The sequence below is a fragment of the Camponotus floridanus genome, unplaced genomic scaffold (genome assembly GCF_003227725.1).
Source record: "Camponotus floridanus strain SB8 unplaced genomic scaffold, Cflo_v7.5 scaffold65, whole genome shotgun sequence".
In the NCBI taxonomy this organism is placed as follows: Eukaryota; Metazoa; Arthropoda; class Insecta; order Hymenoptera; family Formicidae; genus Camponotus; species Camponotus floridanus.
In genome coordinates, this window is record NW_020229825.1 from 614,405 (window position 1) to 631,531 (window position 17,127).

At 27.6% G+C, this 17,127-nt stretch overlaps 1 protein-coding gene across 3 annotated transcripts; it reads left to right on the plus strand.

The window, feature by feature from the left end:
• Window positions 1-9,457: 9,457 nt before the first annotated feature.
• Window positions 9,458-17,084, plus strand: LOC105250514 (glycine-rich cell wall structural protein-like). 3 transcript variants are annotated; one of them, XM_025413337.1, is made up of 11 exons: window positions 9,458-9,562; window positions 9,969-10,030; window positions 10,445-10,638; window positions 10,953-11,174; window positions 12,611-12,715; window positions 14,272-14,328; window positions 14,371-14,457; window positions 14,974-15,102; window positions 15,427-15,582; window positions 15,962-16,091; window positions 16,927-17,084. In XM_025413337.1, exons 1-11 carry the CDS (start codon window positions 9,545-9,547, stop codon window positions 17,048-17,050), a joined length of 1,284 nt encoding a protein of 427 aa, XP_025269122.1. In that variant the 5' UTR covers window positions 9,458-9,544; the 3' UTR covers window positions 17,051-17,084. The 3 variants fall into 3 exon arrangements, with proteins under 3 accessions (XP_025269122.1, XP_025269120.1, XP_025269123.1); XM_025413335.1 differs by having other exon boundaries at window positions 14,272-14,457; XM_025413338.1 differs by lacking the exon at window positions 12,611-12,715 and having other exon boundaries at window positions 14,272-14,457.
• Window positions 17,085-17,127: the final 43 nt, after the last annotated feature.

Genomic DNA, 17,127 nt, shown 5'->3' on the forward strand with positions numbered 1-17,127 from the left:
ATATGGATTATTTATCATTTTATTTATAGTACTTTTTAAGGAAGTTAATGTATCATAATATCTGATATGTATACATATACATTTATATGAGCACTGATAACTTTTGAAAAATCTATTATATAGAGAGAGATATCTCTTCTATGAATTATAATATTACAACTTCTTTTTTTTTTGCAGTAATAAATTCTCTAATTACAATTTTTACGAAATTACTAAGTATTTTTACTTTTTTTGGATATTTCTTGCGTAACAAATTTATTTTCTCTGTGATCAGTAATTAACATTATTACTTATAAAATTAAAATATTGAACAATATGTAGAATCTCATATTCTCACGTATAAATTTATTTGTTTTATACAGAAAAAAATGTATACTTAAATTTACTGCGCAAGTTTCAGATCCATATAGAAAACACAAAGATAAAAAATAATCCAAATTAAACAGAATATCGATTATATAAGAGTTAAAAACTTCATAATATTTTAAAAGAGATTTTGATTTAATAGGATTTTTTTTCAGCTAAATTTAAGATTTCTGATTTAAGAAATTTTTTTGCAGAACTTTTAATTGAAGTGTGATTGCAAAAATATTTAATGTCAAAGAAGTTGAAGAGTTAGAATAAATAATAGCTTTTTCATTAAATTTTTAATAATTTCCAATTTTTAAATTGTTGAATTTGCGATTAAAAGGTTGCACGAAACCTCAGTAAAAGCCTTCCATATAGGAAGATATAGTTGTTACAATTTCAAGTATTTAAGATTTATTCACATTGTACAATAATCCTGAAGATCATATGAATATAAATGATATTAGAACTATTTCAGAGGCTCATATATAAGACAGGTTTATCATTATTCTTATAAAGTTTTTGACAAAAATATTTTAAGTGTATGTATGTTACATGTATATCAATTATAAAACTAAGTCTCTCTAAAAATGTAAATACAAGAAAAAATTACAAAAAAATTACTAGTTATATTCAGTTATTGTTAAAATATTTTAACGCGAACGTTTTTATGTTGTATGCTAGTTAAAGATACTTCGGAATATCTCATGGAATAATCTTTAAATTATTTGTATGCATTGTTGAATTTGCTTCGTTATGTAAAGGACGAGGAATATCTGTTCCGATATATCATTTTAATATAAAATATATCAAATATCTAATGCGTAATTTAAGTAATATATATATATATATATGTATATATATATATATATATATATATACTTGCAATGTTTAAAAAAATATATGTGACGTATAATAAGTAAGCTTATATACTTAAGAACTAATCGTTCCGGAATTTTATCTTTATAAAATTTCATAAGTAAATTATGCAACTGTTATCTGCAATTCATTATTCTGTAATTATTCAAATGATAGTATGAATATAATAATTATCTGATAAAAGAATCATTTAATGAGAAATCGATTAAATGATTGCGATAATAAAAATCAGCAGGAAAAATATCTTCCTTTAATTCTCATCTATTTGATATAAAAGATCATAATTTTGTAGCAAATTTTTTTGAAAAACGCCCATAATTTATCTTACTTTTTTTAAAATAATAACCGCGAAGAGACACTCGCGGGTAATAAACGTTCACGACCATTAAATCTGACTAGACGGAAATCGCACGCGGTTTCCACGGTCGAACGGTCATGAAGACGACTGTAAAAAACTAGTCGACTTGTTCGACAATCGAGGAGAGTGCTAGGAGATTACACTCCCCGCGAAGATTGCATCCTCTCTCGTTCCAGTTACTTTCACTGGAAGACCGATGACCGGTTGAACGTTTGAAAGTCGAGAAAGCAACGTTCCTCGCGCAACGAGACGCGATGATCTCATGTATATGTGGTGTAGATGCAGCTTACAACTATGTATTTTATAAAAGAAGGGGATCGATTGAAGAGAGAAAGTGAAAGGATCTCGCGGGAAAGGGTTTAAAGGAGGAACAACAGTCAATGTCAACGATGACTAAGACAGATGGGCTTTTAATTGTTTGCTTAAAAATGCAATTAAGCTTCTTATAATGTTTGCGAGCTGCTACCGGCATGATTATCAAGTTTCGTGTACATCGGTCGAAAAATTTTTATTATTTCTTATATATTTTTAATTATTTTTATTATTTAAAAATTTTTATTATTTAATTTTTATTATTTTTATTATTTATTTATTATTTACAATATATAAATTAAATAATACAAATTATAATACAATATATAAAGTAAATAATCATTAAATAATACAACATATGAATTAATATCTAAATATTTATTATATTAATTATATTATTAATTATATTAATATTTACAAATTAGTATATAAATTAAATAATCATTAAATAATACAACATATGAATACAATATATAAATTAAATAATATGTAATACATATTATTTATTATTTATTATAATTATAATAATATATTAAGAATTCGTAATGGATTATTTTTTATAGTTTTAAATTTTGCTATCGGATTGGAGATTTTTATATAAACATTTGTAATTTGTTTTGGATTCTTTTAGATTAATTTTTGTGTGTTGCAATTGTTTTGCTTAATATTTTTAAAAATATAGATTGTTAAGATTTTTTCGGAAAGAGAAAGTTTACATAAATATTTTTTACGTAAAAAAGAATAACAGGTATTTGATAATAAAAAAATCAATCGATAAATTAGAGCAAAGTTTTTTTCTGGGAGAAACGCTGAGAAAGAATATAATAGATGTTCATTTAAAGGATTCTTTCCCAGATGTTACATTTAAATGCATGGTACCGCATATAGCGGCAATGAAGCCTTTTAATAACGACCGCGAGAGACTGATCTTGATCTTGACTGTAATGTAAGGTCGTTCAGTGCACCTTCACTATGGTTTCTCGCGGAAGCATGTGAAAGGAACGAACATTATCAATCAGCTCTCATGCCGAAGATCGTATAAACATATGCATTTATTCATGCACGCAAAAGGAAGCTTACGATATAGAGTCGTGTGATCTATGTAATATTTATACGAGAGTAAAAGTTGGGGAAATGTAACAAATTTTTCACAATAACATAAGTATTTCACACTCAAATGCATTAATGTTAATTCTTGTATGTGTAATGGATGTAATGTAAGGCTGTTATGAATTTATTCACGAATATGTTTATTTCAAAAGAGCACAGGTAAGAGATTTATACAGGGTGTCCCATTTTAAATAATATGTTCAAATATCTCCGAAACGGTGCGTTAAATAAAAAAGTGTTTCAAACAAAAGTTGTATGGCTTGAAGGGGACCATCAGATGGTGGCAATGATTTGACCTTAGAGAGTCATTTGATGGTCACATGAAGGTCTCCGTCAATTTATTAAATGGAACTCCCTATTTTTTATTACATATTCTTGTAGCTTATCTCGAGAGCTTTCCAAAACACTATAATAAAGTATTTCTTCATTGAGTATTTTTCGAGTTATGAGGCTTGAAATCATTTCTTAATTTGACATAAATCATAAAATATCTAGTAAAATATTCATTTTTCGATTATCTTACCTTAATACTTTTATATACAAAATAATGAGAGGAATTAATTGGTGTAAAGAAAAAACATAATTGTTTAAAAAAAAATATGTAATTGTTAATTGCAAATTATATATTTTTTCTTAAAAACAACTATGTTCTTTCTTTCAAAACTGTTGAATGTGAGAAAAATATTTTATGAAATGATGAAAAAATATCCTTCTCTATCATTTGCATGATTAAGTCATTTTTATCGTTAGTTTAAGGATAATGTCAAGTACATATTGTTAATGATAATAAAGAGAAAAGAGACATGTATAATCTGTCATATTTATGATTAAAATTTAACATTACATTATTATATCCATGCAGACAATGTTTGCTATAGACAATTTCAAAATTATCTAGATAAAGATAAAGATAAAAATCCGTAAATTTATCTTAGATGAGATAAAGATTATTTTGCTTTTACTTAATCTAGATGAAAGATGAGAAAACTTTTTTGCATAATGAAAACGTCATCTTAGACAATTTTTAGATAAGATGACATAATTATTGCGATAATCTAGATAATTATCTAGATATTTTTATTTATTTTAGAAGACTATAAATATTTGTAAAAAATGTGATGCAGATTATAAATGGGATATTAAAATCGTAAACACATATTCTTTCTTTTTTCCTAAAGAAGATTTAAATAATAGCAAAAAGATATATAAATGATATGATAAATATTTATTTATTAATTTATATTTATAATATATTTATAATATATTAATAATATAATAATAATATATTTATAATATATTAATAATATAATAATAATATATTTATAATATATATATATTAATAATAATAATATAAAAAATATATTTTAGATATTTTAGATAGATTTTTAGAAGCTTTTTTGCATAAAAACTTTTTTGCATAATGAAAATGTCATCTTAGACAATTTTTAGATAAGATGACATATATTTTTCATCTAAGATAAAGATAAAGATACTTTGTATTTCTTCTTCTAGTTAAAGATAAAGATTATCCATTTCTTTATCTAGATGATTATCTAGATAATTTTATCTAGATATCAGCAAACACTGCATACAGATCATTCATATTATTTTGTGAGTTTATTAGCTACAATGACGTCTTGTATACATTAAAATATTTTAATTATGTCTACATATTGTACATGTCTGTACATAAATTGGAATTACAGAAATTGGTATTAGAAACGAAAAAACTCCTCGCAATTACTCTGATTCGCTCTACGAAGTCTATCCAATTAAAATTGAAGTTTCATTAAAATTGGAGAGCGGAGTTGAACGGTCTCTCGTTGAAAAAATTTCAGTCTCGCAAAAGTATGCATTTCGCGCGTTAACTGATTATTAAGTGTTATAACTTGAAGATACCGTGTCACTGCCAGATTACTAGGGGTATCGAGGCTAACTATAGGCATTTCGCGGCAGAAGGAAGCTCGCGTCGGGCGGCCGTTCCGTTATGGAATTTATACTCCACGGGCTAGAATACACATGATAAGGGAAAAGAGTGAAAGGATAAGGAGCGGCACACACAATGTAGGCCCGGGAGAGCCTTTCACGATTATCCATCACGAGCGACCGTCTCTTTCTCATCACGTTTCCGTCTCTTCCCGCTCTCCTCGCTCTCGCTCTCACCCTTTTATTTTCACTTACTCTCCCTTTCCCTGAGCCCTATTCTGTCTGCCTCCCGCGTGTTCCTGGCTACTTTCTACTTCTATATCCGCGAGAAACTATACAGGTACACATATGTGTCTACAAAATTAATTAATGTCCTATATGATAGATACGCGCGAAACGCATCGCGCGTGTTAAATAAATATCTTCTCACCTATGATTTTTTTTTCATACATTTTTCTCTAGCGAAAATATCAATAAATATCATTATTTGTTACATTCATTTTCGATTTGTAATCTTAATTTCTAATAATCTCAGAATTAAGGATGTATTGGAGATATATTACAATCAATGAGATCGCTGTGAATTTTTAATTTAACATTCTTAATAACATTCTAAATCGTCATGAATTATTTCAAATTTTTTTACTTGCTCCTTTAAAAGTTATTCATTTTTGAATTTTGCGATTTTAACATAGGATCTTATGTAAACGTTCAAGAGACAGGTAATAAATTATTTACAAACAAATAAGAACAATGATGAAAATTTCATTTTGTAATATTATATTCTTCATACATGTAAAAATGTTCCCACAAAGTTTTAAAACGATTTACTTACTCGTTTTGAAATTATTATGAAAAAATAACTGTGATTATCGGTTTGACGCAATATTGATGATAAAACGTGGCAACATTTTCTTAGAAATTAAGACCTATTTAAAGTTACCTATTTAGAAATTAAGACTATATTAAAGAATACTTTGAAGTATGATTTCGTGATTTTAAAAAAATTTTTCATCTATTAGAATTCGTATTCTGCCCAACTTTAATTTTTTGATACTTTGGATTAACTTTTGAGACAGACGGATCGTCCAATACATCCTTAAAAATAAATTAATTATAAAAACAATATTTTTAATTACTTTTTTTATTAAAATATTTTTATTATATACTTCCTTATTAAGATATTGTACATTTGTATCTATCGAAAAATTTTAAGTATTATGTTAAAATGTAGTGTTTTGTAAAAATTTAAAAATAATTAATTTAATAATATTATCAACATCAGATTAATATATGCGTTAAATATCTGCTGGTTATCTTAAAATTTCGAATCCATTGAAGACTGAAAGATAACACGCGTTGTTCTATCAATTTATATTATTGGAAATTTTCAATGGATTATAATTTAAAGATTATTAATTTCCAATATTTTTGAAGAAATTTAATTTTAAATTAATAAAAAAATTCTTAGAGGTAATATAGCTTAATAATCTATTTATCTAAGACACTCTATAGAGATTCCTGCGCAAAACTAACATTGGTTGAAAAGTATCGTCAATGCTTTCATACAACTGCATCGACACCGATCTCCCAGTGATTAAATCTAATCAGATATTCAAATAAGCTTAGTTTTTTATTATTTTATGTGCGAACATAATGGAATCTCTAAACTCGTATACACATATAACGGTAAGATGCAATGAAGTATAAGGATTTGAGAAAGTAGAAGCTTATAAATTAGACCGAGATTTGTTGCTTCCATTATTTTCACAATCTCTTATTACTCTCAGTTGCAATGAATACTCTCTTTGCAAATATTTTTTTTCAACGTATATTACTATAAATCTAACTAATTGTTAAGTTCATTGCTTATATAAGACAAAATTCGATATTATTTCGTTTTTGCAAAATTTAATTTTTATATCTTATAACTAAATGTAAAAAAAAATTTTTGCAGAATGTTTTGTTATTTAACAGCAGTCTTTAAATGTTAATAAGAAAAGATATTTTTTAATTACATTTATATTATTTATTATTTATATATTTATTATTATTATTTATATATTTATTTATTTATTATTATTATTTATATATTTATTTATTTATTATTATTATTTATTATTATTTATATATATATTTTATTATTTTAATTACATTTTAATTACACACATTGCATATAATTAAGATAATAATTAAATATTTTAATTTATTTAAATGCAAGTTTTGAAATTTATTTATGCATAAATGGCCTATTTCACTATTTATGTAAAATATCGCTAATATACAGAATCAATATAAACTTCTTTCAATAAAAATACACATTTTAATCATCTCGTCATACGGATTCAAGAGAGGAAATTTAAACATCTAAAGAAAGCTGTCTTTCGTTGCAAGATAGGAATTTATATGGGAGAAGTGAGAGTAATGTAACAAATTTTTACAGCAACTATTATTATAGATATTTCATGTAGGAAAGCTATTTATCATGTTTCGCTATAATTCTTTAACAAGTTCAAGTTTCTATAAACGATATGAAAATTTATGATATAAATCGAATTAAAAGAAAATTTACTTAATAAATATGGATGCCCCAAAATCGCTACATCTCCTTTCCGATATGAAAACAATTTTCACAAATATTAAATAAATCCAACAATTATAATTAAATTACTATTTTCAAACAATTATTTAATTTATCGATAAAATTCATTTTTTTTTATTTAAGTTATATCAATTTGCATTTTAAATTCTGCGATATTATAAACATATATTTGACATGCATCATGAAGAGAATATAATGTCGTTCCTTTTACTCACAACATTTCTCATCAGATATTCCGTCAGAATTCTCCTAATTAACGAGATTTATACGTTCATTAAATGAATTGTTCTTGTTTCAACTCTCTATACAATGCGCTTTCAGTAAAAAGATTTTTCTTCTAAAAAACCAGTAAAAGTATTTCTGATTAAAATACAGATAAAATTAAATAATTTAATGAAAATAACTTACTAAATAAATTTTATATAAATTTTATAGCAATTATATATAAAGTAATTTGCAAATAATTAGACAATTCTGTTATATCACAATCAAAAAACGGAGAATTTAACAAAATTATAATAAATACATTAAAAATTGTACTATATATTACGAGTAATAGTATAACATCGGAATCGCAGTGCTTTTAAATCTATAATATTTTTGCGTTACTATTTATTATTCACATACGATCGAATTAGTTTGCGATTTAGATTAGCGAATATCCGCAATCGATTAGAACCCGTATGAGACCTAATCAGCGGATGCGATTAATTTTTTGCACTTATTATAAGTAAGTCTTATCATTAAATCATGTCATGTACATGTATTAATATAATCATAGTAATTTTTACACAAAGTTACGTTATTATAGATTAGAAATACTTTATGAAGAAATATATTTTTCTTTTAGAGTGAGAGTTTTAACATTATAAAAATAATAAAATGTCAAAAATATTTCGACTATTTTAGACAGAATTATATTTATTTTTCATATAATTTATATATATGTATTTTTTATTATTTAAAATAACATTAATATCCATATAAATGTTTCATCAGAAACAATAATATAGATTATTAACGTATGATTAATATGATTGACTTGCGAATAAAGATAAAAGAGATATAATTTTTAGACATAATAAATGTATGTAAAAATGTACTTTCAACTATCATAAACGCATATTTCTTTCATGATGGAAATAGAGCAAAGACCCCTGAGAGATATGTCTTGCTGCTGGTATTTTCTAATTCATTTTATTGTGGAAATCGGGGAAAGCGCACAATCGACAGCAGCAATAATATTAATACTTAGATTTATTTATATTCGCTCACATATCGTGCCATAAATTAAACCAACCTGTCAATCCAACGCGTATATCACCGCTGTAGCGAGATAATTTTTATATAAAAATAACACAAGACAGAATATCAATCTATGCATCGAGTTATCTTAATAAAGATATCAATTAATCAAGATTTGCTAAAATAAGATGAGATTAATGAAGGAAGAAATATAATTCTTTTGAATAAAAATCTGTTCATTTTCAAGATTTCTTTGTAGAAAACACTTCGTGAATTGTAGAATATGTGCTATCGAAAATGCAGCTAGCGGCGATGTCAGATATTGATACATAAATCGTCTACATATGTCGACAAGGTCGAGAAAGCCCAGACGCAAATTTCTCTAGGATAAGAGTGTGGGTCACGGCCATTCTTGTTCATGAGAAACGCGTTATATGCATGTACAATATACATCGAACATCACCTGTCGAGTACATGTATTCGGAGTACGCGGCGAGGGATATGCGCCCACCAGTTTCGCCTGTTCGATTCCTTTCGGAGCGTTCCTCCGGACGGTTATACGTCCGGTTCTACCCATGAACTTCTTCGTTTCATCCCCACCCCCTCCTTCCGGTACTTCCTCCCGTCTGGAGGGACCTATATATATAGGTAAGATCGCGGCCGCAAATATATGACAGTGTGTGCCCGGTCACCGTGGTGAGCTGTGCGTGAAATTAGAGGCAAGGAAAGGGATCCGGGCGACCGGCTGTGTCCTGGATACCAGCATGGGACCCAAATACGCCGTAAGGAATTAAAGACGGACGGAAATCATTTGCCGAGAAATTAATACAGAGACTTCGGAGGTGGTTTTCGTAAAGTGGAATTCTTTCTTTCAAATCCGCGATCATGACTTTCGTGATTATAAATTGAAATTCTCAATCATTGGCCTTTCCACACATTGGTGTTTATATGATAATACTAAAGATAAGATGTGAAAATCATGTACATATTATTATGTACAAATTATTCCTTAAGAATTCTTAAGGGATACTTATAAGCACAATTATTCCAATTTTTTTAAAGACTACTTATAATTAAATAATTTGTAAATACAGGAAATCGTAAAAAACAAACACTTTCTTGGGTCACTACGAATATTTGAGGAGTGTAAAAATTGATAAATTATTAAGAAGATTTATTTAATTACAGATAAAGACTCTCGTCCTTGCAAGTATCCTATCAGTAGGCTTTGCAACTTTCGGACACGAGCAGTGAGTTTCAATTATCATTATAATATATAAAAATTCCAATTATTATCAAGTTATAAAAGTTTCAATTATTATATAAAATTAATTAACACGATTAAATTGTCGTTAGTTAAAAAATGCAATACTTTGTTAAAGTACTTAAAATAAAAAAAATTCCTTCTTTCTTCTTTAGCAGCACACAAGTATAATTATTCGTGATAAATAAATTATAAATTTTTATTATACTATTATACATCGAGATTTGTATCATCTGTTTAATCTGATTTGTATCGCGAGTAATTATTGTAACGTTTGAATATATACATAATTAATTTATATGGAAATATATGAAAGAATAAAAGGTTTTTTCAACACCTTAAGAAATACGTTAACCAGAACGCGTCGTTCTTTAATTTAAGGATACTTTTTATATTTCAGTGTACATATAAGGATACATTTACCAGAACAGCATCACGGCGGAGGAGGTCACGGAGGTGGAGGCGGTGATGATCACCATGTTGAGATAAGTGGCCCTGGGAAAGACATAGGAGGCGGTTACGGAGGTGGTCACGGTGGAGGTTTCGGTGGCGGTCACGGTGGAGGTTTTGGAGGAGGAGGCGGTCATGGCGGAGGTAAAAGCGAATTTTAATTGCATATTATTTTTTTGTATGAAAATTGAGATATAGAAACTTGAGATTGTCTATCTTAATATTTGTAGAAATATAAATAATAAAAATTTCTTAATGTTTATTATTTTTACCAGTTGTTCCATATAAAGTATTATCTTGTAACTGTAATTAATTGTGAATAATTTTTGATAAAAATTATTATTTATATTTTGTTGAATTAAATAAATTTATATCATAAATTTACAACATTTCGTTCTTAATGAGAACTTACAATCAAAGTTTCAAATAAGAAAGCATTATGATAATGACTTTTTTAGGTGGAGATATTATCGTAGTCCATGATGGCGGCCACGGTGGTGGCGGACATGGAGGAGGGGGTGGATTCGGAGGTGGCGGTCATGGAGGAGGATATGGAGGTGGTGGTGGATTCGGAGGTGGCGGTCACGGAGGAGGATATGGAGGGGGTGGCGGATTCGGAGGTGGCGGTCACGGAGGAGGATATGGAGGGGGTGGTGGATTCGGAGGAGGTCACGGCGGAGGTAAGAACGAATTACTCTCTAAAAGTGAAACAGTGTATTATCATTGAAAAACAGTAAATAGTTACTGATTACAGCAGTTATAAGTATAGCACTGTAAATCAGTGATATTTTATTGAAAGAATCAGTTAATAATTTTGACTGTTTCAATCAGTAATATTTCTCAATGTCAGTAATATTTCTTTCGTTATTGTCGGTAATATTAAACTGTAATTCATCTCTCTATCTATTTCATATGAAATTAAAAATTTTATTTATATTTACTAAATATTTATTATATTAAAAATTTTATTTTATTTATATTACATGCATATTGAACTTGTTATTTTAAATAGATAACGAACGAATAATTTTCATTAAGTCGCTAGATATTTATTTGTCCGACTTATAAAGATCGATTTAATATCTGAAACCTCTCTATGAGATTGTATCAGAAATTAAATCGAAGTAATACTTCTAATTTTAAATGTCGCTCTTTGCAAACTTTATATAATTCTTATAATTAAAATTAAATACGAGAGAGATAGCGATCGTAGCGGTAAATGAACAAACTAGCGATTACTGGTTTTACAGTGAAATTTACTGATTTTACAGTGAATTTTATTTTAACTGATCATAATCAGTGAGATATAAGATAAAATAACAAAAAAATAAGCGTTTCCACTGAAAATCAGTAAAATACTCACTGATTCTCAGTGAAATCTTATTTTACTGTTTAAATTAATGATATTTTCACTGATTCACTTTTAGAGAGTATGTTAAAAGGCATATTTTAGTTTTATATCATTCTTATTTCTCTTCATATTTCTTCAATATTTTATTTAGAGAAAATGCGTTGTAAACGTCATAAACAGAAAACAATAATCATAACAATTTTTAATTTCATTATAATAAGGTTAAAATGATGGTGATGACGCCAGCAAATTGAATAGCAAATTTTTTAATGGATACTGAGTCGAATTTTTAAATTTTATCTTGTTTTTGAAAGTGCTGAAAAAATTTTGTTTTCATTTGTAGAGAAATTATTAAAATTAAGTGATCGCATTATTTTAACAATTAGAGATTTCATGATTCGTAACAAAGGCGAAGAATTTTGAAATTGTCTATTTGGAGAATAATATATGTATTCATGGATATTTATAAACATGGATATTTATAATATATGTATTCATGGATATTTATAAACTGAATAGAAATTTTTGTTACTTTCACTTATTGTCCCATATAAAGCATTGTTCTGTAAATGTAACTTATTATGAAGATAATTTTTGATAATTGTACAATTATTATTTATTGCACGATTTTTACATGTACATGTTCAATTAAATAAATTTACATCATACTGTATTTAATGAGAATATTTACAATCAAAGAATATTTACAATCAAAGTTTTAAACAAAAGTTTTAAACAAAATGTCAAAATAATGATTTTTTTAAGGTGGAGATATTATCATAGAGGATAGCGGCCATGGCGATGATCATGGGGGAGGTTATGGAGGTGGCGGTGGATTCGGGGGCGGCTTCGGAGGAGGTCACGGCGGAGGTAAGATTAAATTATATATTATTTTAGATTATATATTATTTTATTATTTATATATTATCATTTCTTTATAATAATATATTAATAAATTTTTAACAGCATACACAACTTAATAAATTTTTGACAGAAAATATATTTCAATCGATGTAAGAATATCTTGTAAATATTGTCTAAAAAATAACTATATACAATTATGACAATTTTTAATTTTATTACAATAAAATTAAAATGCGATAATGCTAGGAAATTAAACAAAAAATTTCCAATTCGAATTTTTGAGTATTGAATATCTTATTTTTGTAAATACTGAAAAAGTTTTGCTCTCATGTGTACAAAAGTTAAAGATACCTTAAGTGATCATATTAGTTTAACTATTAAAAATTTAATGATGTAAGGGAAAGGACTTTTAGATTATCTATCTTAATATTTGTAGAATATATACAGGCTGTCCCAAAAGTCCCGGACCGGTCGAATATTTCATAAACTATGCACTTTAGAAAGAAATGTTTCAGACAAAAGTTGTATGGCTTGAAGGGGGCCATCAGATAGTGGCAATGATTCGATATGGGAGAGTCATTTGAAAGTCACGTGAAGATCACCGTCAATTTCTTAAATGGAACTCCCTATTTTTTATTACATATTCGTGTAGCTTATCTCAGGAGCTTTCCAAAACATTATAATAAAGTATTTCTTCATTGAGTACTTTTCGAGTTATGAGACGTAAAATCATTTCTGAATTTTACATAAACCATAAAATATCTAGTAAAATATTCATTTTTCGATTATCTTAATAAATAATTTTATGTACAAAATAATGAGAGGAATCAATTGGTGTAAAGAAAACACATAGTTGTTTAAAAAAAAAATACGTAATTGTTAATTGCAAATTACATATTTTTCTTAAAAACAACTATGTTTTTTCTTTACACAAATTAATTCCTCTCATTATTTTGTACATAAAATTATTATGGTAGATAATCGAAAAATGAATATTTTACAAGATATTTTACGGTTTATGTAAAATTAAGAAATGATTTCAAGCCTCATAATTCGGAAAGTACTTAATGAAGAAATACTTTATTATAGTGTTTTGGAAAGCTCTCGAGATAAGCTACAAGAATATTTAATAAAAAATAGGGAGTTCCATTTAAGAAATTGACGGTGATTTTCACGTTACTTTCAAATGACTCTCCCATGTCAAATCATTGCTACTATCTGATGGCCTCCTTCAAGCCATACAACTTTTGTCTGAAACATTTCTTTCTAAAGTGCATAGTTTATGAAATATTCGACTGGTCCGGTACTTTTGGGACACCTTGTATACTCACAAGTAGTTAGAAAAAATATAGTAGTTAGAAATTTTTTTTATTTCCATCGATTGTGCTCCATATAAAGTATTGTCATGTAAATGTAGTTAATTATGAATGTTTCTTGATAAAAATCGTGCAATTATTATTTATTTTGTATGTATGTTAAATAAATTTACATTAAATCTTCTCTAATGAGAATATATACAATCAAAATTTCAAACAACAAGATGTCAAGAATGATTTTTTTAGGTGGAGATATTATCGTAGACCACGGAGGCGACCACGGTGGCGGAGGAGGGTATGGAGGTGGTGGTGGATTCGGGGGTGGTCACGGAGGAGGGCATGGAGGTGGTGGTGGATTCGGGGGTGGTCACGGAGGAGGGTATGGAGGTGGCGGTGGATTCGGGGGTGGCTTCGGAGGAGGTCACGGCGGAGGTAAAAGCGAATTATATTAAAAGTATATTTCAGTTTTATATCTTTTCTTCATATTTTTGATATTTTGATATTTTTGATTTTTTAATTTTCTTCTTTATAAAATAAACTTTTGATGAAAGAGATATATTATACTCGATGCAAAAATGCATTGTATTGTAAGTATTGTTTAAAAAGAATAACAATTTGCAAACAACTTTTTAACTTATCATGATAAAATTAAAATGTAATAACGCCAGCAGTAAATTTTTGAATATATACTGAATCGAGTTTTATCTCGTTCTTTTTTCATGGGTATTTATAAAAAGACTCATAATTTTTTTTACCTTCTTTCATTATTCCATTTAAAGCATTTTGTAAATTAAATAATTATATAAATATAATTATTGATGAAAATTGTGCAATTATTACTTATATTTTACGTATATTCAACTAAATAAATTTACATTATATTTTTTTAATGAAAACATTTACAATCAAAATTTCAAACAACGAAATGTTAACATAATGATTTTTTAGGCGGCGATATTATCGTACACAGTAGCGGCGGTGGAGGAGGCCACGGAGGAGGATATGGAGGTGGCGGTGGATTCGGAGGTGGCTTCGGAGGAGGTCACGGTGGAGGTTTCGGAGGAGGCCATGGCGGAGGTAAGCGAGTATTAAACGCATATTTTAGTTTTATATTAATTGACATAATAAATATTATTTGAGATTGCCTATCTTAATATTTGGACAATATATTCACACATTTACGGATATTTATAAAATGAAATTTTTGTTACTTTCATTTCATGTTCTATATAAAGCATTATTTCATAAATGTAACTAATTATAAATATAATTCTTGATAAAAAATTAAACAATTATTTATTTTATGTATATCCAGATAAAATATCATATTTATTTTTTTAATGCGAACATTTACAATTAAAGTTTCAAACAACAAAGTATCAGGATAATAATTTTTTTTAGGTGGAGATATTATCGTAGATCACGGTGGTGGCCATGGCGGTGGTCATGGGGGAGGGTACGGAGGTGGCGGTGGATTCGGAGGTGGCGGTCACGGAGGAGGGCATGGAGGTGGTGGTGGATTCGGGGGTGGCTTCGGAGGAGGTCATGGTGGCGGAGGTAAGAGCAAATTATATTTTTATTTTAATTTCTTCATAAAACTAAAAGTTTAAATTTTATAAAGATTATGCGATTATTATTATTTAATGTGCGCGTATGTTAAATTTTGCGTTTTTAAATATTTTTTTAAATTTCTTTATAAGTATTTTTTAATAATAATATTTAATAATAATAATTTGTTTTACTTAAATATTTTTTAAATTTCTTTATAAAACTAAAAGTTTAAATTTTATAAAGATTATGCGATTATTATTATTTAATGTGCGCGTATGTTAAATTTTTCGTTTTTAAATATTTTTTTTAAATGAGAATTTATTTACGATCAAAATTTCAAACAAAATATCACGATAATGAGTTTTTTGGTGGAATATTATTTCAGGTGGTCATGGAGGCGGGTACGGAGGTGGTGGATTTGGCGGCGGATTTGGGGGTGGACATGACACAGGTGGCGATGATCATCATAGCTCCAGCAGTTATGGCAATAGTATATCGTCTGGTTTCGGTAGCAGGTAAATTGGAGCAATTTGCAAAGAGCTGATTGCTATAAATACAAAGATATATTTAGAATGAGAAAAATCTCGATTGTTCTATATAAACTTGTATATATACAGAGTGTCCCATTTTAAATAATACGCTCAAATATCTTCGAAACGGTGCGTTAAATAAAAAAATTATTCAAACAAAAGTTGTATTATTGTAATAATATCTAGTAAAATATTCATTTTTCGATTATCTTACCTTAATATTTTTATGTACAAAATAATGAGAGGAATCAATTGGTGTAAAGAAAACACATAGTTGTTTTTTCTCTTTACACCAATTGATTTCTCTCATTATTTTGTAAATAAATATTATTTTGTACATAAAAATAATAAATATTATTGTGTACATAAAAATAATAAATATTATTTTGTACATAAAAGTATTAAGGTAACATAATCGAAAAATGAATATTTTACCAGATATTATATGGTTTATATAAAATTAAGAAACTCAAGCCTCATAACTCGAAAAATACTCAATGAAGAAATACTTTATTATAATGTTTTGGAAAGCTCTCGAGATGAGTTACAAGAATAAGTAAAAAATAGGTTCTGTTTAAAAAATTGAAAGTGACCTTCAAACGACTCTCAAAGCCAAATTATTGCCACTATCTGATTGCCTCTTTTAAACCATATAACTTTTGTTTGAAAAATTTTTTTATTTAACGTACTGTTTCGGAGATATTTGATCGTATTATTTTAAATGGGACACCTTGTATATACGAATATATTCTCGTATAACATATTATATTAATATGTTATTATATTAATGTTATTATATTAATATATTAATATCTTTCAGTGGCAGTGGCGGAAGCAGTTACGGCGGTAGTTTTGATTCATATTCGAGTGGTCATGGCGGTGGTGGTGGTGGCGATAGTGGAGGCCATGGTGGAGGTTTTTCTGGTTACCACAAGAAAAAATAAGAGTTATCGCGCTTTGACCAATATGTTGCGCAAAACATGCATTGGAAACATCTCTATACTTATTAATTCAATTTCAA

Bases quoted from the DNA above. Each gene is read 5' to 3' on its own strand.
- LOC105250514 (XM_025413335.1), top strand. The intron at 12,716-14,271 runs GTAAGATTAAAT...TGATTTTTTTAG, and splicing joins CGGAGGAGGTCACGGCGGAG to GTGGAGATATTATCGTAGAC. The intron at 14,458-14,973 runs GTAAAAGCGAAT...ATGATTTTTTAG, and splicing joins CGGAGGAGGTCACGGCGGAG to GCGGCGATATTATCGTACAC.